At 39.9% G+C, this 22751-nt stretch overlaps 1 protein-coding gene across 1 annotated transcript in view; it reads right to left on the bottom strand.

The window, feature by feature from the left end:
• SPAG17 (sperm associated antigen 17) overlaps positions 1-22751 on the bottom strand; it is a 220331-nt gene that overhangs the window by 181213 nt on the left and 16367 nt on the right. Inside the window, exons 2-3 of the mRNA XM_022583945.3 lie at positions 12471-12611; positions 11782-11865 (exon numbers count right to left, since the gene is read on the bottom strand). Coding sequence (XP_022439653.3) covers positions 11782-11865; positions 12471-12611 — 225 coding nt within the window. The remainder of the gene's footprint in view (positions 1-11781; positions 11866-12470; positions 12612-22751) is intronic.

Below are 22751 nucleotides of genomic sequence, written 5' to 3'. Positions count from 1 at the left end.
GCCAATTCGTATTTGTATTTTCCCTATCTAATTTGGTTTATTTATTTTACAACTTTGTGCAGAGGGGTCAGGTATTCTAAGTGGGGAATGTCTTTAGCCCTGGGAATGATGTGAATGACTGATAAAGTCTAATCCAAAGTCTGAGGCCAAACGTGTGCCTGCAGAAGCCTGTGTTTGGCACAATTCTTTTAGAAACTTTAAGACCAGGGGAAACACTTCCTCGGTAACAGCACTAGAGAAAACTCCCAGAGGGCTTGCTCCTTTGTTTAGGTGAATTACTAAGCAGGTTAAACTTAACTGTCAGCTTCCTTGACTGTAGGGACTGTGTCTCAAAGAGCCTGAAGTAACAGAGTGAAGCCTGAATATGGAGCCTGCATTCCAACATGGGGCTCTGACGTTATCAGCTGCGGGCGCAAGGAAAGTCACTTAACCTCTTCGAGACTCTCTGCTCGTTTGCTACATGAGAATAATAAGATGTAAGTCAGCTTCACAAGGCTGTTGGGATCAAATCTACATTGTGTGTGAAAAGTATTTTATACCCTAAAAGGCATCTTCCAAATGTGAGTTGTTATTATTCTTGTTAATAAAGTCCCAGCAAAAAGCATTGCCTGTTGGAGAAAATGTCAAATGCCATAAAATACTGACTCAAAAAAGACTGATTGAGTGAACGAACGTGGAAGAGGTTTAGTTTCAACAAACTCACTCAATGGTGATGCAGAAATGGTTTCTGGGGACTCGCATTGCTACCCCGCACCTTCAATCTTGCTAACTCCTTCCCCTACTCTCCCTGTCCAAATGAACATTCCCTCAAAGGTCCAGCTTTTATTTCTGATAAATAAATGCATGCTGATAGGATAACGGTATAATGGGTTAGCATGCTGAAAATGCAGTTGCATTTCATCTGAACCAGGGTTTTACCGACCCTGTGCCTGAACCCAGGCCTTGCAGGGGCTATTTTTGGACAGGCAGAACTTCCAGCACCTCTTATATCATATCTCACGGCAACTGCCCTCTCCACCTACATACAGGGTGGGCCTGCATACATAAAACAGGACACTAAAACCTCTTTCTCGCATCTGATGACTAATCTTTGTCTCTACTTTCAGAAAGGGAAAGCACCATACATAGACTTTACCAATCCAATACATTTTCCTTTGCTTGCTCCCAAAAGAGGAGAAAGAGTATGTATGTGTGTATGTGTGTGTGTGTGTGTGTGTGTGTGTGTGTGTGTGTGTGTTCCTCCAATGATTGAGGAATCCTGAAATGAACCTCTATAAGAAACCCCTGACAATGTTCTGTGGATGGTTTTGCACATGGAATTGAAACAAGTTGGCAGGAAGAAGAATTCTTTCTGCATAATTCAAAGCAGACATTTTACTAGGGGAAAAGCAAATCAGAAATTTGCTGTCAGTCCTTGAAATTTTATTAGTTACAAAAAGTAATATATTAGCCCCTTGCATTAAATCCAGATAGGATCTACCCTTTTTTTTTCCCCCTCTCAATGATATTCCTAAAATGAATCTTTGAGAATGTACTACAAGACTAGCTCCTCATAAATTCGTAAGACTCAGCAGTGGTGGCCTGTGACTATGTTACATGTTATTAGCTTCTCCTCTGCTTCTCTGCAGCTCCAGCGATAAAGGATAATATTATAAGACTTGAGAATAACTGAACTAATTACATGTTCCTTCCGATAAAGAGGATAATCTAATTAAATATTTCCCAATGAGTGAGTGAGCCCAGGTGAGTCTGAGTACTGTAATCCAAATAAGTATGAAGCCAAAAGATGCAATTTTAAAGGAAAGGGGTTTATTGAACAATTTCACTTTTTCTGGGTAAGAATTTTTGTAGGACTGGTTTTCTATTTTTCAAACCTCTAAACTCACAATGATATATTTTAATATATTTTGGAAGCAATATAGAGATCATATTTTAGTTAACTTACATTATCAGGCTACTTAATTGGGTTTGAGGGGTTTTTCGGCCAGTCAAGTGTGTGAGATAGAAGAATGGACTTCAAGACACAATATCTATCTGAAATTCACTTATTCAAATTAATATTCTGTGAATTATTATGCACAGTAGCTTTTCAGTAAATATAAATGAATTTCTATCTAATAGTCAATTCTCTCACCTTTAGTTTGGTATTTCTTCTTCCTTTCCTTGCTACCAAAGATGGAGGAATGAGTTAGAATATCAGAAATAGAGGTCACACTAAAAATATGTAGAAGCATGAAAATTGTTACCATACTTCAATTCCAGCTACACATTCTCTCCCTCTCAGGAAGCAAGGCCATCTATATCTTTGTTGCATCTCTAACTGTTTTGGTGACGGCTCTGCCCCTCCCTCTCTCCTCTTTCCAACATACCCTGTCTGGGGACCATTACCCTTTTGGCTGAAAGTTGTGAACAATAAGTGAGGTCAGCCACAGGGCTCAATGAGGGATAGACTCAATTATAACCAAGGCTTAAATCTATAACTTTTACATCAGACTTGCTACAAAGTATTAAAACGTCATGAAATGGCAGGAAACAACATAGTATTTACAACATGATGGACTACCAGCTCTTGAGGGCAGAGACCAGGTCTAACTGAATCTTGTGCCCGCTTTCCAGCCTGTAACAGAAACTCTGTAAACGTCTGCTGAGTGAGGGCTGAACAAGGATGAGTGTCTACAATACCCTTTACTCCAGGGAGATGCAGAAGGAAGATAACACAAAATAGGTTTAGAGGACTCTAAGGTATTGGTTTTTCAAACTTTTTCGGAGCTATATTTACAGCAAAAACTGTTTACATCACAAACCACACACATACACACACAGTTGCCACCAACTAAATATCTGTGTAAACCACTGGGTTGTAACCCATAATTAGAAAACCACCATATGGGATATGGAACCAAAGAAGGGACAAAAACTGCTAGTACCCAGGAAATATTACTGAACTACCATTGTTGAAATGGTCCAATGTGTCCTGCTTGTGGTCTTTACCAGTAACTCTCACTAGTCCTTCATTAATAAATTAGTTTTTTCAGACAGCAAACACCTCTTCAAATACTTATTATGTACCAGCACCACACCAGGCATGTAAAGATACAAAAAATGAAAAAGACTAAAAAATCTGACTTCCTTTTTGACATCTCTCCTCTTAGAACATCTGTCAGACATATCAAGTTTAACCCAGGCCAAACTGTACTTCCACATTTCCCCCGAATTTAATCCTCTTCAGTTTTTTCTATTGGAAGATATTTTTACTGAGTTTCTCAAGTCAGAACTTTGGAATCACTCCTGAAACTCACTTCGTCTCCCTCACCCCTCACATCTCACAGTGGCATCATTATGCTGATTCTTCCTCCTTAATATACTCTGAATCTGCCTGCTCTCTCCATCTCCACCTGGGTATCCCAATGACCTCCTAACTGGTCTCCTCACTTCCATGTTTATCTCATGACCCCATCCCAATTTATATTTCACTCTGAAGTAGGAAAATATTCTGAAAAAGAACTCAGATTGTGTCACTTTCCCCTTTAAAAGGCTTGATGGCTTCCTATTTCCTAGGAAGTAAAAATGCAAACACTTGCTTAACAAGGACATACTAGTCCCTGCAGATCTGGCCTCTGTCCACCTCTGTCTCACACTCTCTCTCTAATTAAATTCTAGGCACACTGGCCTTTTTCATTCCTCTGAGAGGGTGACATCTTTCACTCCTGCCTTAGACGCTTTGCACATGCTGTTCCCCCTGCCTGAATATTTTCCCCACTCTTCTCACTTGGCCTTTTTTTTCATCTTTCAGTTTATCTCCAAACACTCAGTTTAAAGTATTTTCCATGTAATTCCTTCTTATTTAAAGCAATTATCACAATTTTAACTGTGTATATATTTTTTTGCTTAATGTCTGTCTGCCTTCCCCATTCAAATATAAGCTCTGTGAGGGCAGGAAATTATATCTGTTTTATACACTAAGATAAACTCAACCATAGATTTGGTACATGACAGACATTCAAATATTTGTGCAATGCATGAAAGTGAAGCATTTCTTAAACCTTAGTTATTGTCACTTGATCATTTAGCCAAAGCCGTGTATCTGTGCATCGATGACTGAATAGACAAACAAAATGTCATAGATACATACAATGGAATATTACTCAGCCTTGGAAAAGAAGGAAATTCTGACATATGCTACAATGTGGATAAAACTTGAAGACATTATGCTTAGTGAAATAAGCTAGTCACTAGAGGACAAATACTGTACGATTCCACCTATATGAGGTACCTAGAGTTGTTTAGTTGTTAGAAACAGAAGGTAGAATGACTGTCAGGGCTGGGGCAGGAGATGAGGAGTTGTTTACTGAATACAGAGTTTTAGTTTTGTAAGATAACAAAAGTTGGGAAGGTTTGCTGCACAGCAATGTGGATATATTTAACACTGTGGAACTGTACACTTAGAAACAGTCAAGACTGTAAATTTTACGTATTTTTTTACCACAATACAAAATTAAAAATAAAAAACCCTGCTCATAGATGTTTCTTTTCTTTCTTGCTTCTTAAAATACAAAACTGTAACAATCACTGAGAATAGAAATTTTAAAAATAACATTAATTATAATAGCTAAATCTTATTGGACACTTACTCTAGGTCAAGAATTATGCTAAGTATTTTATATTTACTGTTCCATTTAATCATCATTACAGCTTTATGAAGTAGATAGTATTATCAATGCTGAGTTTACAAAGAACTGAAGTACAGCAGAGTTATGTAACTTGTCCAAGATTACATAGCTAGTAAGTAGTAGAATCAGCATATAGCCCAGGCAGTCTGGTTTGGATCAGTGCGTCTAACTCCTGGGTCTAGGTCTCATCAAACTAGCAGAAGGCACTCTGAAAGACTCAGTCACCTTAACCATACAAATCTTAACTCTAAGAATTAAAAATTCCTGTTGACCCAAATATTTGAGCAGAAGCCGCTTATGAACATGGCTCAAAAATAACTAAAATTGTTTGACACCTTCATTATCTGCTGATACACCTTCACTGTTTTCGCCTGAGTAGTAGGGAAAGTAATAACCATATCACAGAACTATGGAGAGATTTCAAGCTTAATTCTAATTACTAACAGTAGCTTGTATTCAAGAAATGTGAAACCACAACCACCACTTGTAGAATCTAAACTATTCTTAATTTTTGTGTAAAGACAAGGAGAAGGAACAAAGGCTTCCAAATCAACCAGTTACTTCAACTTCCTGAGCTTCACTTTCATCATTTGTTAATTATCTCCTGGCAAGTTGTTGAGAAGATTAGGTTAGCTAATATATATGAGGCACCCAGCACACAAAACTTGGAATAAACTAAGTGTTCAATGAATGGTAACTATTATTACCGTATGTAAAGGGGGGTTAGTCACAGTCTTAGATACAGGAATAGGATGAGATCGTCTTTGTGATTCTTTCTCCAGTATCCTTCCAATCATGGTGGAAGTGTAATGTAACATGCTGGAGAGGCTCCAAACCCCACCCAGTTAAGACAGTGATGGCCACTCTTCACTAGCTGAACCTTGCTTTATTCTTGTGGCTGCTCCTCCACTGATATCTGTGTGTCCTGGAATTCTTGACTAGGTTCCTGCCTTGCCCAGCAGTTCTCCCGCTGGTCAAAGGTCCTAGCCAGCACCCCAATCCTTGCACGGTGTGCATTTCGTGCTGATGAATCCCAGGGTCCTCAGCTTCAGGTACCATTCTTCCCCAGTGACTACTGGCCTCCCCCTGGACTGTTGACTATTTGCCACATGGGCTTGGCCAGCCGCCTGCGCCTCAGGGTGGAAAAGAGCTGAGGGCACCATTTGGATGTCTCTGAGTGCCTTTGCTTGAGTTGTGCTTTCCTCTGAAAACAGAACTCCAGGTTTCTGACATGAGAAGCAAACATACTGCACCCCAGGAGCCCTGACCTTCTGCTCTTCAGTGACTAGCTTGGCCTTACTTTCTCTGCTGGGCTGCTCAGGCCTCCTCCAGAAAGAGGAGGCTCAGGGTTGATAACCCATCTGACTGCTCTTTTTCCCATTTCGACAAAATGCATTCGCTTGCAACTCTTCATAACCCTTTATAAACATTTCTAGCACTGTGATTTCTCCTCGTTTTCCCTTCTTTGGGTGAGAAATGCCTCCAGAGCCCAGCTTTTGACACAACTCCTCCCAGATTGTTTTTATAGTCCCAACGTAGTACTTCTTTGTTACAGCTCAATATTCCTAAATTTTGTTCCAAGTCATTATTTTACATTTATAAATATCAGGTTGTATTAATTGGTTCCAGCTTTAAAAATGTTCCATCAGAGGTTATTTTCTTCTATTTTGACAGTGGTTTCTAAACCTGGAGCGCCAAGGCCCTGATGTGGGCCATGTTCTGCAAGCATCCCTGAAGGACTGATGTGGAACAGAAAAGATACTCAGACCCTGGGCCTCACTGTGTTCTTTGAAGACTGTACTGGCCATAATAGCTTCAAAGAATTTCAACAAGTTCCTAAGACATGACCTTCCCTTTCCGAAAACCACGTTGGCCAGGCTTGTCTTAATCAAGCTGTGCTTTTCTAAGCATCCTTTTACTTGATCTCCTGCAGCAGTTTTTAATACTTTCCCTACAAGTGAAGTTAAACTAACTGGTCTGTAATTTCCTGGTGTGTCCCTAAGCTCTATGAAATAACGGCATTAGGTTGGCTACCTTCCAATCCTTCCTGACTTTTTTTGTTTTGTTTTAAAACGCAGGATTGAAAAGGCCAGAGAATGCTTCCTGTCTCGCTTTCCCTTCGTTCCTTCCATGACATACTGCTCTTTCTGTTCCCAGTAGATCTGCCATTTTAATAACTTCAAACCTCTTAAATGTGTTCACTTATTATTTGTTCCTATCTCTGAAGCATGAGTTTTCCATTTTTATATTTTGACAAGGGTCACCCCCAAAAATAAGGGTTTACAATTCTACTGAATAGATTATTAATTTGAGGCACTGTTTAAGAAATGTTTCATATTAGGAATCTGGAAAAGGGAGGCAACTAGATAATAATTAAGTCTGTGTTCTTACTTGTGAGTTATTATAAACACATTTTGGGGAAAGAGCTGAGAAATATGTCTACACACCCAGGAATAGGAACCAAAAATGGAACTATTATATCTGGGAATTCTAATCTAGAGTACTAGCAAAGCGTTTTAAAAATGTGGTGAAACTAATTTGATCAGAAGATATAAAATTTGCATCTTATATCTGTTTTAACTGCATTTGGTTTATTACTCTCATATCTAATACCATAAAAGTCTTTCCACATTTAATAATCTCCCAGAATTATCTCCCAATGGAAAAGCCCATTTTAATATTTAAATTAAAAGTTTTAGTTTTTACTGAGAGGAGTAAAGAGGAAAATTAATAATTATTTGTATTTGTAAAATTGCAATGTATCACATAATCTTTAGGATTGTCCAAGTTCTTTATTGTATAGAATTGACTATTCTTTGAAGTAAGTGAGACATAAACAAGGACATAAAAAACTTTATTCTTTAAAGATGATTTTTGTTTCAGCAGACTATTGGGTTTTGTTTGTATAGTGACCCAATTTCTCTTTTCTGAATAAGTCACAGACAGGCACATAAACCACAGCCTGTGTGTGGATAGAGGCCCATCTCCCGATAGGGAGGCATGACGATCACCCTTATGGAATGAGAACTACGCAGTGGAATATACAACTTTTAAGATGGTAGACTCTGATTTCAGATAAGTTGGATAAACAACCCCCTTGCCCAGTTGGTAGTTTTTTCTTTCTAATTTATCAAAACTACAATGTCAAAGTCTGAAAATTTTACATCTCTCATAGTGCTCACATACCGTGTATCAGATTTAACCATAAGAGGGATGATCTTTGCATGTATGATATACTTAGACCTCTCTCATAGGTAACAGTTCAGTTGACTCTGGATGACCATTAATATTTTCCTTTTTGGTTTTGGTCAGGACTGAGTATACCTGCAAATGAACAGGTCAGATTCTCTATGTGGACCATAAAGCACACACACAAATATTTGTGCATATTTAGTGAATTAATTTAAGTGCAGCCATGAATCTTAAAGCATGGATTTTTTCCCAGTGTTTGAAATGTTTTCTCATAGATTTCCACCTTTAGGATCTTAAGGTTGTAATTAAGATACGTACAGGGTTTACCTTTCCTATTTCATATATATTGTACCATGTAACTACAAATTTAGTACATATGCGTTGTCTTCTCTCCCACTCCTATGCCTTTGCTTGAGCTGTTCCCTTCTCATAGAGTGTGCCCTCTCCCACATATGAAAGTCAAGACCTATGCATCCAAAGGGTGGACAGCTTTGAGCCCAGTGAAAGAGTACTGGGTTTGTGGTAAAGTGGAAAAATCTGAGGCTATGTATTTAACTATGGTTAAATCCAAGTTCTTCAGTTTTCTAATTAGCAAGCTCCCTACCTTCTCTATGCCTCCATCTTCCCCTATGTAAGATGGGGATATACACATTTCCTTTTAGAACTGTGATATGGATCAATCAGGATAACATGCTTAAAAGATCAAACTTGTCAGCTCCCCTTCCTTTCCAATGCCACCTTCTCCACAAAGCTCCTCTAGATCTCACCCCTCCCCAATCCACCCAGGCTAACAGTAACCTCATCTTCCTTTAAATGTCCAGAACACTCGAACTCTCCCTCACAGACTTCCCTGACTATTTTCTGCATTGTGTTACTCAATTTAACAAACATTTATTGAACACCTACTATGTGTCAGGCATATATATATATATATATATATATATATATTTCTTTTTCTTCCTAACTAGTCCTTAAGCTTCTTGAGGTTAAAGTCTTTATAATATTCATATTCCCCTCCCTCCATTGTCTAGATAGTGTTTGACACCTAGTGCTTGAACAAGAATGTACTGGTTAATTGTTTGGTATTTGGTAAAACTGGTCACTAATAATTCAGGCAACATCTGTATATCCATTCTCATGTGTGTACACTTCTTCAAATAGGATTGCATGGTGAAAATTATGCTTATAAGTAATGCCAGTATATGGGGTCATAATCATATTCATCCTCATTAAATGCTACTACTACACCCGCTACTACACCCGCTACTACACCCGCTACTACACCTACTACTACACCTACTACTACTATAAGAAAAATAAAGTGATAGCTAATATCCCTAAGACTATAGGCAAAGGGGAAACTTCTCTTCCCATTCCCACATAGGTCCTTGGAGTAGTTCCTGCTAGAGCAAAACTTGTTTCCAAAAAGAGAAGGTGAAGGAACACATGGGTAGTTTTGTCTCTGTGGAATCACATTAGCACAAATCTAAGCAGGTTTTCAAAGAACTGTGGTTTATAAATAAATATTCTCTCATATATACAATATCATGGCTAGATGAAATTCTAAAGTTTCAGGGGAAATTACACAATTTCAAAACGAGGCTGTGTGTACACAGGACCAAGCCATCCAAATGAAAGCTTGAGCAAATCATTGTGGAATGTGGTCTTTGCTAGCCCAGACATTTCAAGTCGTTACTGGAAATATGTAATGAGGTTCTGACACTCTTTTACTACTCATGGATCAACTGCACTAGAATGAAGTTTCACTCGAATTCTCTGCTCCTAATCGACCGCAGGCTGGGAAACCAGAAAGTCAAATTGGTTAGAACTGTGTTTAAAGTAAGAACGACGAGGCTCTGATCTAAGGCCAATGAGAGTATCCTACAAATAGTAGTCAATGTAAATGCGTGGCCTTTATAATACCTATTTTGAGTTCTCCTTCCTCCAAAATGGAGATCTAAAAGGAAACAGAACTCTATGAATTTCCCATGTAACATAAGTAATTTTGTTGGATTCTCTTTTCTTTCCCCATTGCAGAGTTTCCTTTGAGAAGGAAAACATAAGACTTCCTAAACAGGCTCCCAAGGAATTCACCTGTGGCCACAGACCATGCAAGATTTTAAGCAGAAATAGAGTCAAGAGCTGGCTGTCTGCATGCCTGGAAAGTCCAGAGGTCCCCAAAGAGTTTGGCTTGTGGGTCTCTTTCACGGCCACACTCCTAACTGCCTTGGAGCTCTCAGTAGGCACTGCTTGTAGCTTTTCACTTCTCTTGGGAAGAGGGACCAAAATGGGTCCTAAGTGTGGAGGGACTGAGGTTGGATATGTGCCCTTCTTGTCCAGATGTGCATTCTGGCCATGGCTGATGTTGCCCAGGAACCCAAATTTGTTTTCTGTTTTTGATCCACTCTTGCTACAGTGATTGACATTAATGCTCGTCTGGTGCACCCCAGGTCCATCTCTGTGGTGCTCCTGATGCCTTCCCTTTTCTTCTGGAACCATTCAGAAAAGGGTATGTGAGCGGGTGTGGGAGGCTTATTGCCCAAATGCTCCACTGGAAGAATGCAGGGGAGCCAGATGTGAAATGGACCTCCCCTGAGTGAAGGCTATGAGGAGTCACAGCGCATATTGGAGAGGAATGGCTTTCTAACCGAACTCTGGATTTGTAACATCGGGCTATCCCACATCCAAGTCAAAATGCCTGTCCACATCAGACGTCAAAACTGGCTCGTTATCATCTCTGATTTTCACTGAGCATCTTTGAAGAAGAAAGAGTCCTTTGGAGGCGGGGGCTAATTGATCCCAGGCCTGAGAATTGGACGTGGATTTCTATGGCTACTTCAGAAGAAAACTTCCAATATTTTAAATCCAGGTACCACATAATGTTTCAACTGGGGCATGCACATGCAGGACATCATAACAAAAGCTAGAAGCCTCATTATTTGACTTCATCAGCGCAGAATGAGTTTTTTGCCATGATAGCGAGAGTAGTGTAGCAAGAGTTAATGCTAAAAATCCACAGTATTGGCAATTGTAAATAAGTCCAATGGAACTTGTTCAGATAGTACTCAGGCAACACTACAGAGTCCATCATAAAATCACCCAAGAACCGAGACACATAAAAACTTTATTAGTTACCACTGAAATAAAGTACAAACAAGTTCGTCTTGAAAGATCCCAAAATCTTTATGCTTTCGGTCTGCGGAGTCATAAAATAGTGCCTGACAAATTTTAAGTGATATTCTAATTAATCACTGGATTTTTATAGTTCCTTGTAAGCTGTAAGTTGGATATTAACAAGACAGGGTAAGAGGAAAACCCCTGTACTGAGCCTGAGTTCTAAGTCCTTTGCACAAACCCACTGGTCAGCCAGGCCAGACTTTTGCATCTGCTAGAAACGGAATGGGCCATTAATCTGAAGATTATCCTTACTTTCACAATGATTAAAGTAGAATGTAAAATGGACACAAAGTTCACAAATGGATGGAAAATTTTTCCAGTTGTTTCTCTGTCATGTGCAGGAAGCACCTTCTGGGGCATTTTTACATTGTTTCTTTGGTAAAACTAACACTTTGTAATACACTAATAACACAACCCCCTTTAATACCATCACATACTCAGTAATTACCATGAAAAAGTATGATCCAACACTTTCATATACACACATTTCTGATTTATATTCTTCAATTGGATACAGTGACAGTGTAGACAATCTGGGACAATTTTGGACCTAAAGGGGGATTTTGTTAAAAGGGAAGCAGATTTTTTAAACGCCCACCATCAGGAACAAACAGCTCCAACAATGAGTGGGAATTTACTTTCAAAGAATGAATTAAATTTTTTTAAGTGACTATAAAATTATTACTTCAATTCTTGTTTTCTAAAAGTTACAAAAATCTCTTCAATCAATACGTTCACCTACCTCATAATATAAGGGAGCACTACCGCCTAGAGGTTTCTTTGCCTTTTTAGATGTACTTCCAAAAAGTGCACTTGTTCCATTAATCTGTAAGAAAATTCATCTATAATGAAAAAGAAAGGCTTTCTTAAAGAATCCTTAGATATGTGTAACTTTCAAATACCTCGGTGACTTGAGGGGTTGGGGAACCTAGCAAGGAAGAGATAGTCATCAATTAGTTCAAATATTTACAGTCACTTTGGTAAGTTGTTAGTAATTATATGAGGATGTGCCATCTGACAGAACTTTTCTGTGTTATCATTCCCCTCTAACCTCTGACAGCTAGGATTCTCTGGAGGCTTCATTTTTCCAGTTAGTTATGGGCTTCCTTGGAATATTAAATCGTTTTTTCTTTTATTGTTATTGAGTCTTTTATTAAATAATTCCTCACAGAACCTAGCATGGAGCCTAGTATGACCTCAGACATTTTTGTTGAATGAATGAATGTGGAAAGGGCAACATTCACCGATAAAAACATAATCCTTCCAGATTAGATGATTCAAATTTATTCCAGCTAAGTGTTTGTGCAAAGTAATGCACCAAAACTTGCCAAACAGCCCAAGAATATGACAGTTTTATTTATTTCATTATTTTATTCTATTATTTTAAGAAGAAAGTCTCCAAGGGGCTTAGGGGTGGGAAGAGACAGGTACCTGCTGGAGAATGTCTTGCCAGGAAACCATACTGAAGAGTCTGCGCTGAGGAACTTGGACAGCGAGGGTGAGGGCTTGAATGAGAAGCTCATCCTCAACTCGGTTTCCAACGACAAAAGCGATGGAGCTCTTCCAGTCATTCTGTGACAAAATCAGAAGGAATTAGATTCTAAGTACTCCTGGCTAGGTAATTTTGTATCAAAGGCTTCCATTGAAGAGCAGGATAATTGTCCTATAAACCTTACCTTTAAAGACAGAGTTGACCTTAGAGTGTATGTGGGTTTCTGATTCAAGCAGCCGCGAGGCGGCAGTATTGTGACAAATTTCATGCAACTTGCCCAAAAAGCATTTTTCTTGAGAAACAAGGCCTTTTATTTTAAGGAAGACAATTAAAAAAAATAAAAAAATAAAAACGACACATTTTCATTAGAATGCTGTGCAAGAATAATTTGGTGTTGGAAAGTAATAGTTCATTCATATGTTACAAATGTACATGAAGATACAATCTCCAAGGCAGAAATCTTTGTTTTGCTTCCTGATACATCTTAAGACTCTAAATACTGCTAGGAACATAGTAGAGGCTTGATAAATATTTGTTGATTGTTGGGTGATATTGAACGAGTTGCAAAATGGGCTTTTTTATAGGAGGTAAAATTCAATCCCAGAGTTTTTGTAAAGGACAGAACTAGAACACATCTTTTCCTCCTAATGTAACACAAAATTCTCATTGCTAATTCACATACGGGTTCTTTCCACTGTCAAGAAATAGACTGCAATATTAAACTTGGACATGAAATTCTTTGTCGAATAGTGTAAAGAAATAAGTTACTAAAAAACAATATTCTTATTCAGTAATCCCTTTCCCTCTATTGTAATTTCTGTTGGGAAGAGGCAATTCTCTGGAGGAGATTAAGAATGGAATTTACCGACTTTCCCATTGTGTGGTGCTGAGGAAGGCCAAACTCATGCAAATCAGGTCTAATGCTTTCGAACACTCACCACCTTATGGGAAGATGGACCAAGCAAACATGATACAGACAACAGGAAAGAGAGATAATAATAAGGGAGGGCACTCTGGCCCTGTGACCTCTTTAGACCTTAGTTTCTCCATTTATAAAATAAAGGGGTCGGACAGGGCAATATGTAACCTTCCCTCTAGTTCCACTCCAGAGATCTGATACAAATAGAGTAAAACTCCCCCTTGGTCAATTCCAAAACAATGTCTAAGAAGATTTGGAAAGACTATACAAATTTAATGAAATGCATAATTTTACATGGTTCTCTCTGGTTTCTGTCCAATTCATAGTCAGGGTAATGACAGAACTAGAGTATAGATGGGAGGAAAGACCTTAGTACAAATTCTTCCTTACCATCAAAGGTAAGGAGGAATTTGTCCTTAAACTTAAGAATTTGTTCTTAAACTTCTCTTACTTCTCTCCATGGAAACTCACTAACCCTAACTACATAACAAAACCCACACAATTTTCAATGCTATCACCAAAACAAAAAACACACATAAAAGCATAAAAATGTCTATTTAATCTACAAAGTATGTATTTGCGTTTGTACACGTGTACACGCATGCATGTAGGTATGGCTCTGTGTTTCCTTCTGTTATACTGAGTTTAAAATCTTTTTTTGTTTGTTTACTAATTCACCATAGGAAGATTGAGCATCTGTTTTGCAAATAGCCTTATTCTGAAAAGCAAGTATGATATTTGTAACACAGTCTTCTGAAAAAAAATTCCATGATCACAAAATGACCTTTCCCCACACTGGATGCCTTTCTTTTCTCTTGTCTGCTCCCTCAGTCAAAACTGCAATTACAATCATCATTAAAGAACAAAAATCTTTCATTCCATAATAAAGCAGACGTGGTTCCTGAACAGGCAATACCTTGAAGTTCCTGTCAGTTACAGTTTTCAGCACTGAAGATTTTAATGACCACCTCCACCCCCTTATCCCACTCCCTCTTGCAAATTTCCTTGCCAATATTCAAAACTAATAGTGACAAGCAATGGCTGCCTCTCAGCTCTTTGGGGGACAATTCAGAAAGAGGGCATCGTAATCCACCATCTACCCATTAGTATCTGGTATCCAAGATGGGTGTTGACTATTGCAGTCCAGAAAAAAGGGGTGGGGGGGGGAGGAGGAGGTAGGAACTAACAATTATTGAAATCCGCCATGGGCCAGGCATATGTTATCTCATTGAATCCCTAAGTAATCCATTTAAATAGGGGCACTAATACTTTATAGATGGAAAAACAGAGGCCCAATGACGTTAAACACCTTGTTCAAGGTCATTTTGGCAGAACTTCATGGAGACCACATACATGGCTCACAATTTGGTGATCATTTCAGAATAGTTTTGAGAGCAAGCCTTTAGGGTCAGAATGCCTTTCCATAATCCTTAAATTGCACCTAATGGCTACTTTGGCTACAGTAAACCTAATAGAAGAAGATTTAGATCACATGTTAAAGTGTACAGAACCTTCAAAAACAGATGAATGTATTAAAAACCTTAAAACGTCTAAGATTACTTTTTTTTTTTTTTTTTTTTTGCGGTACGCAGGCCTCTCACTGTTGCGGCCTCTCCCGTTGCGGAGCACAGGCTTCGGACTCGCAGGCCCAGCGGCCACGGCTCAGGGGCCCAGCCGCTCCGCGGCATGTGGGATCCTCCCGGACCGGGGCACGAACCCGCGTCCCCTGCATCGGCAGGCGGACTCTCAACCACTGCGCCACCAGGGAAGCCCCTAAGATTACTTTTTATCAATAGTCGTTTTACAAAGGCTAAAAGAGTTTGAGGGAATTTCCCAAGGTGGTCTCTCTCTTCAAGCCCGTTGCTCTTGCTACTTTGCACTCTAGGAGTGTATCTTAACATAAGATCAGTTCCTCTGATTCTTGGCACTGTACTGAAACTTATGGGCTCCCTGAGATCACCTTGAGACAGTCTGCCTGCATTAGAGCAGGTCCAGATTTGTTCACGTTCAGAGCTCTCTACAAGGCCCATTGGGAGCTGGGCCATGTCTCCCCATTGGAAGGGGTCTCAAGAGTCCAGTCCACTTTCCCATCTGTACTCTCTAGCCCGCCAAACTCCTGCTCCAAAAGTTAGATCTATTTGGCAAAATAGGACCCATGGAGGACTCTGTTGGAGCCACGGATTAGTGTTTAATCACATTGCCAGAACCCAGGGAAGCATGAAATGGACTGATCAGACAGTAATAAAGCAAAGATTGCTTGCAGGGAAGGATGCGCTCACTGGCATGTTGCACTAGGGGGCAGCGAGATGCCAGGAAATGCACAATATTCTCATAACGGAGAGCAAAGTCACTTCTCTGGGTCTAACTAGGGAGACTCGTTAAGTAAATGACACTGCAAATATAACTTTTGAGCTTTTTCTTAGTATTTCAGGATAAGGGTAGATTCCAAGTCTCTCCTAACTGGCAGCAGTTTTAGAAATAGGAAATTATTTTGGAAAACATTCAACCCAATTTAAATTTGGCAAAATACTATTAAAATACACCCTTCCACCCATATTCCACCCCAACATGCAGCTAAACACAGCCCTTAAATTTCAGTTCACAGGGCAGCAAGAGAAATAAATAAGTACAGAGAAAACAAATGTTGACCAGAGGGGAGAAATGAAAGCATATGGCACAGAACCTGATTCATCACACTCGTGAGTCCTGCAGGGCTCCTACCTGTGCGTGAATTTGTTTAAGACAGTTCAAGAAGCTTGGGTGTAATTAGTAGCATAAGCCTAGAGAAAGAAAACATTAATCATTTTAGGAAAACTACACACTAGATGTATCAGTGAAGGAAGAGGGTTTTAGTCTGGCACACCTCAAACACCTTAGGAAATAAAATCAGCTTTCTATTGCCTGGAGACATCAACTGTACATGGTTATTGCTGAGTCTTGCCCTCTAGCAGTTATTGATAAACTCATTCAAAGGATGGAATGAAGTCGTGTATGGACACAATCCATTACCTTTTATTTACTTTATCAGCCTCACCTAATTTGAAGCCTGGCAGGAGGGCGTCCTAGCCTAAACACTTACACCCTAGACTTCTATGGCAAGAAAGTACTCTCGTAAATGCAGAGAATCTGGCTGGCTCACGCGAGCCCACTGTCCCAGAGACACAGGGTAGATCCATAACTATTTTTCTTTCATATACGGCAAATTCTCCAAATTTTACTTAGGGTTCCTATATTCTAATAGAATTACCAAAGCCCTCTCAAAAATAAGTGAAACACTGCACAGGGAACTTTATTCAATATCCTGTGATAAACCATAATGGAAAAGAATATGAAAAAGAATGTATATATATGTATAACTGAGTCACTTTGCTGTACAGCAGAAATTATAATAACGCAACACTGTAAATCAAAAATACTTCAGTAAAATAAATTGACAAAAAAGCAAGTGAAAAGTAGCTTTTGGATGATGAGCGTGAGATTGCTTCCTTCCATTAGCACAAATAATCAGCTGATACAGGGGAAGACAAGGGCAGACACACATGTCTGCTCTCTTCTGCTGCCTTTGCTAGCGTGTCAGGGCGTCTGTTGCCCTGGATGATCGGAGGTGAGATTCCCACAGTCTGAACTGATCAGAGCCTATGGAGCTCTATGACGCAAAAGCCCCAAATAAAATCAATGCAACATTGAAAAAGTCGGGTTCTGTCCAGAGTTATTTAATACCGTGCAGATATGCAAAGCTGTACTTTGTCAATACTCTGCTGAAAGGATAACCTTTTTGTTAAGTAGATTTACTGCCAAATGGACAGGGATTTGTGAATGTCTTTCTCATACCGGGTTTTCCCTTCAAAAGGAGTCTTGGATCTCCATCAGCAAAGGAGTGTTAATATGGGCTGTTGGCCAGCAGAAGAAATATTTTTATTACATTGAACTGGCTGCTCTAATCGTTATTTGTTAAAAAGGGATTCTAACTGTAAAATGAGTCGGAAATATGTTTAAAAAATGGGTACACATTACGTAACAAACAAGAACAATATAAAGGACCAGGATATGCAGTTTGACTGTCTTTACTAAATAAGTTCTCATTATAGACTCTCCTTTAATTATAGGTTCCTCACAATTTATTATAAAGGCTATTCCTTGACATATCATCATCATGCTGTTATAAGTGCTCCTTATTTAGGAATTAGTTCACATGGCTGTCACATTTTCTCAACGAGATTGTAGCTCTTTAGGTTGGAAAAATTGTTTTATGTGTTTTGCAGCTCATAGTGTCCAACAGTGAATGGAAAACAGAGCAAGGCTCTCTGTGTAAATATCTGTTGCTCAACAGAGAAGAGGCTTAGAATGACAATTTTGACCCTGGGAATCATAAAGCACCAGAATGTCAGGAAACTGAGCAGGGCATACATAGCCTTGAAGTCCTTCGGGAGGAAAACAGACTGTATCTGATCTAACATTGTTCATATCAGGGCCATTAACAAGGGTGTGAGGAGTTAGACCCTGCTAAGACATTCCTCTGCTAAAACATGTTTCCTGGGAGTGACTCAGGCTAGCAACCAGATTGGCAACCAGGGGAATGAGGCAGCTCTTCCTGACAGTAGGGAAAAGCCAAGGACTCACATACACACATGTGTGGATTATAAAACCATTCCTCCCATCTCTTTTCTTCTTCCTCCTTTCTCCCATCTCCCATCAAGAGATGATGTCCTGCTCCCTCTTCCCTTCCACCTACTGCCTACGGGCTGCAAATTCTATGATTCCTTTCTCTTTCAAGACCCCTTTGATATTCTTAGAGCTTGATTCTATGGTGGAAGGTATCAGGGTAGGGTGGGGAGAGAGGGAGCCACACATAAAATGAGCCCTCTAGGTCCAGAATCTGAACCTGACCCTTGTCCCCTGCAGCAACACTACCACTGGGTCTGTCTACCCTAATCTTCTGACCTCGCCCAAGGGTGTGCTGGATCTGATTGCCCACAGCTCTTCCTGACCCTGTTCAGTGGGGCTGTGTTGGTAACCTGAAACTTGCTGTGGTGGGAGCATTTAAACTAAGGCAGTGGCAAATGCTACAAGTAAGAGCTTTCCTCCTGGAGAGCAGGTGATTATAAACATTTGCCAGCACATTGAGGGCCCCCATCCCAGGAAGGCCTGTTGGCCTAAGGCCGACTTAGAGATGAATTTGATTTAAAACGCCAAGGCTGTCTCTGAGAAAATACTGAGGGCAAAGCAGATTCTCTCCATCTATTGCCCCTCCCAACACCAGTACACATTGTGCAGCAGTGTGCTGCTGTGTGAATTCACAATTAAGTGTCTGCTGATGCTGTTTCAGGTGTGGCCCAGCCTTAAGCACTATCCTCCAAAATGGGCTCTATAAAAACAGGTGACAAGGTAAGGACAGAGAGGCCACTGTGCGAAGAGCAGGACCAAGCTACTCCAAGGTTCTCCTTGCCTCTTGGCCGTCTCAGGGGTCTACTTCCACACGCAGGATCTGAGCACTGGGGTCATTGCCATGGGAGGGCCCCAGCACCCCTTGCCCATAGGTGACGAGGCGCCCTCATATTTTGGTGGCCCCTTGGAGAAGGGGTGGTGGCCCACAGGTCATTGTGGCATAGTAATTAAGAGCCTGGACTCAGGAGACAGAATGCCTGTTTTTGAATCTCAGCAAACCAGCTGTGTGTCCTTGGGCAAGTTACTTAACTTCTCTGTGCTTCATGTATAAATGAGGGTAACTACAGTACCTACCTTTTGGGATTGTTGTGAAGATTGAATGAGACAATCTATAGAGAATCTTTCTGAGCACAGCACTTAGCAACAATCATAGCCATCATGAGGGATATTATTTTGGGGGCTTCTCCTTGGGTTAGTCATTAGAACAAACATGGTTGTTCCATACATGCTGTTTCAAGTGTGGACAGCTTAGGGGTGAATGAAGAAAAAAAAAATCAAACAGAGTATCAACAGCTGCCTCATGAGTGACAGTCAACTTGTAAAATAATTTTCTCTTTGATAACAATAAACTTGTTAACTAATATATTTTTAAAATATTTTAGGTCTTTGGAAGAGAGGCCAAAAATCATGAACACAGGATATTTAAAATTCTCCAGGTATAGAATTCTCAGAGCTGTGGGAGAGGATGTGAGAGCGAGGCAGGAGGGAACTTTAAATCCTTTTGCACCTGGTGCAGGTTTGTCAGCGATGTCAACCTATCATCAACTGTGAAAAGACATTGATTAGAGTTAAATAAGGAGTACAGAGGCTGACTAAGGAGATGGTGAGTTCTGAGGTAGCCACACAGAGGACCAGCTACCAGGCTGATTTTCATTAGAGATGGGGACCTGCTTACTTGGTTTTAAACAAATAAGAACTTGGTTTTGAAATGTATCAGGTAGGGCTAGTTCTTAAAAACAAAAGCAAAGTGACTGAAGTTTATTCTTGATAGAGAACCTTAGTGCATCCCTCTCTCCAGATAAGGTGGGCTCCCTGACCTGCTGCTATATCCTGGCTTCCCTGGGCCCTTACAGGTGAATTTCTAGAATTCACCATCCCCTTCTCCTGGGTAGAATAAAATTTATCCACATCACCTCCTATTCAACTCAGGGCCTTAATAGTTGATTTTGGTAACTGGATGAATAAATATACCTCAAGGCTTTAGTGAAATTTAGTATTAAAAAAATACTTTTAAAAGTATTTTTTAAATTAAAAAGTATCTTTTTCTTTCCAAACTATCTTCATTTTCAAAAAGGAATCCCAGTGACTCGTAGACTAACTCAAAGGGATGCCCTGCTAAGGAGAGTATTTTAGGCAGTGGGCTGGGCCAGTGTAAAAGGCTCCCCTAGAATCATGCCACCTGGATAACTTCCTACTTTGCCCATGTGCCTGGCATATAGTAGCATTCAATAAATGTTTCTGGAACTTAGCAGCCAAAACCACACACTGCAGAGAACTTTTACACATGCTAGTATGAGAATGCCAACGAAGTATGCGGCATTTTATCGGCTACGCTCAGCACTTTGGAAGGAACCATGTCTCTGAATCACTGAGCATTTGAATGAAAGGAAGAGCATATCCTCTGGACGTTCAGACAACACTGTAATGTCCTATAGTCACTGATGAGAACTCAGAAGCCTGGAAGCATCTTTACTGTGTATGCACACACTACCAGTCTGGTGTTCCTTTTGTCTTCATGAATATTAAACATCATCACTAGTTAAAATTACTGAAGTTCTGGTGTAAAGATGCAGAGCTCTGAAGTGGTATCAAATTCTGCCTCTGTAGTTCCTCTGCTAAATGACCTTGGATCTATCTTTGTGACTCAGTTTTCTCATTTATAAAAATGGGGCTAATGATAGAAACTTCCAAAGGTTGTGGGAAGTCTCTAATGATAAAATATATATATTGAAGCATTTTGTAAATTGTAAAGCTACATGCAAAGGTAAAATATTAAGGCATGCAAAGAAAAGATTACGATTCTCCTTAGAAAATTTTGCAAAAAATGGGTTAAAACAGGTGATTATTTCTGTAATTTTGAATTTGCATATGTCCTGAGGATCTTCTTCGGACAGTTTAGGCTCTGAGCTTAGGCTGTTTGTTTGTCTTTTGTTTTTCAGCGTTCTTGGCTCATCCCAGCAATCTCGTACATGAGTCTAATTCGGTTTTGCTCCATGCATCAGAGAGTTTTAAGACAGCTATTAAAACACCACATGGAAAAGCTTTGCAGGGAATTCTACTCCACAGAGAAGCCACAGAAACCACTACACACCTTAACTATCTCCCCACCCCCAGAGTTGGCTAAAATTACAGCTCCATTATGTTAGTACAATCCAGCCAATTTTATTGCTTGGAGCAAAATCTGAGGTCCAAAATGAACTTCAGAACATAAAAAGTAAGGCAAACCTCAAAAGGAAACAAGCTTCTTTGGGTTTTCAAACAAATATTACATATCAGAGGCATTCTTCTAACGGAGGAGACCAAGCAAAGCCAAGAGGAGTCCTGCTAATTGCTCCACGAATGTAAAGTTGGAACCAGGGACTCACCCCAAAGAAAGGAGATCTCTTTTCATCATCAGATATTAAAGGCTACAACCTTTCACCAACTCCCTCCTCAGACATGAGACCCCTTTGTGCCTTCCTCGAGTCCCTTCAGTGTTGAATTACTATCTTCCACGTTAAAAATTAAGATATATTTTCAGGACTCAATATGAGCTCACTAGTTATCCTAATTTAGCCCTTTCCTTTTCTTTTTCCCCACCTTCCTTTGTCTAATTAAATGTCATTTTTTTCCTAAGCATTGTGACATAGTCCATGAACTTGTATGGCTTTGGCACTACGGCTACACAAAGGAAACAAAATAACCAACCAATGCTCTTTCTAATGAGCCATCCATGCCCCATAGCTGCTGTTTGGTTTGTTACATCTCACTTGTCATTTGTTCACTACAAAGCCAATGATACAGTTTAATTTCTCCATTCATCTTGAGTGAGTGCGGAACACCCAAGGATACTTCTGACTATAACAAGGATATAAAACTGTCCTGATTACAAGCACTCTATCCTATTTGCCCCAAAATTCAATAAAATGTCTAAGAAATGCCAATATTTTGGTAACCAAATTTCATTCCCCATACGGTCTCTAATACCTGGAAGCAGAACAAAAATTCTTTGTCTGACCACCTGCTCTGATTTTTAGGTCTAAAGCTGTGGTCTTCAAATTAGGATGTGGGAAAGAAGGGACATCCAAGGATGATCCCAGGCAGTATCGATCTTCTAGATACCTGAGTTTGCGTCACGTTAGTAGGGAACGATGAGACTATCCAAACATTCCCTGAGGGTGTCAGAAAAACTATGAGACTGTACCTTGAGCAAGAAGCGTGGTAGAGAACCTGTGTTCTGCCTCAATTCAACAAAAAAAAGAGGCGGGGTTCAACTCAACCAGCATTTATGAAATTAGTCTGGTTAAATGTCTGAGATGTAACAAACTGTAAAGGATACCCCAAAATGACTAAGATAGGAGTTTGAAAGTGGGCAAACAGTGCTTATACATGAAAATAAGTTCCTTAAAAGGTCATTTCCTTGTGCCAGCTACTTGGCCACCCCGTTGCTTTGACTGGCCTGTCAAAGGAGTTAGGGTGCGTTGCTCCCCAGATCTCGTTCCGTGCAGCAATCCTGACTTTTCCAGCTGCCCAGGACCCAAGAGTTGTTCCAGGGACTCAAGAGGTGATGGAGATCTGCCTCTGAGTGAGGAAACTGGGGTAAAACCTCCAAATCATCAAGTGAAGGGTTAAATGTATTGATCAGTACCAATCATTC

The sequence above is a fragment of the Delphinapterus leucas genome, chromosome 1 (genome assembly GCF_059928025.1).
Source record: "Delphinapterus leucas isolate spDelLeu-1000000601 "Yukka" chromosome 1, BTC_Dleu_Yukka2, whole genome shotgun sequence".
NCBI classification, from domain to species: Eukaryota; Metazoa; Chordata; class Mammalia; order Artiodactyla; family Monodontidae; genus Delphinapterus; species Delphinapterus leucas.
Note: the sequence above shows the minus strand (reverse complement) of the source record. Positions and strands in the feature narration are given on the sequence as shown.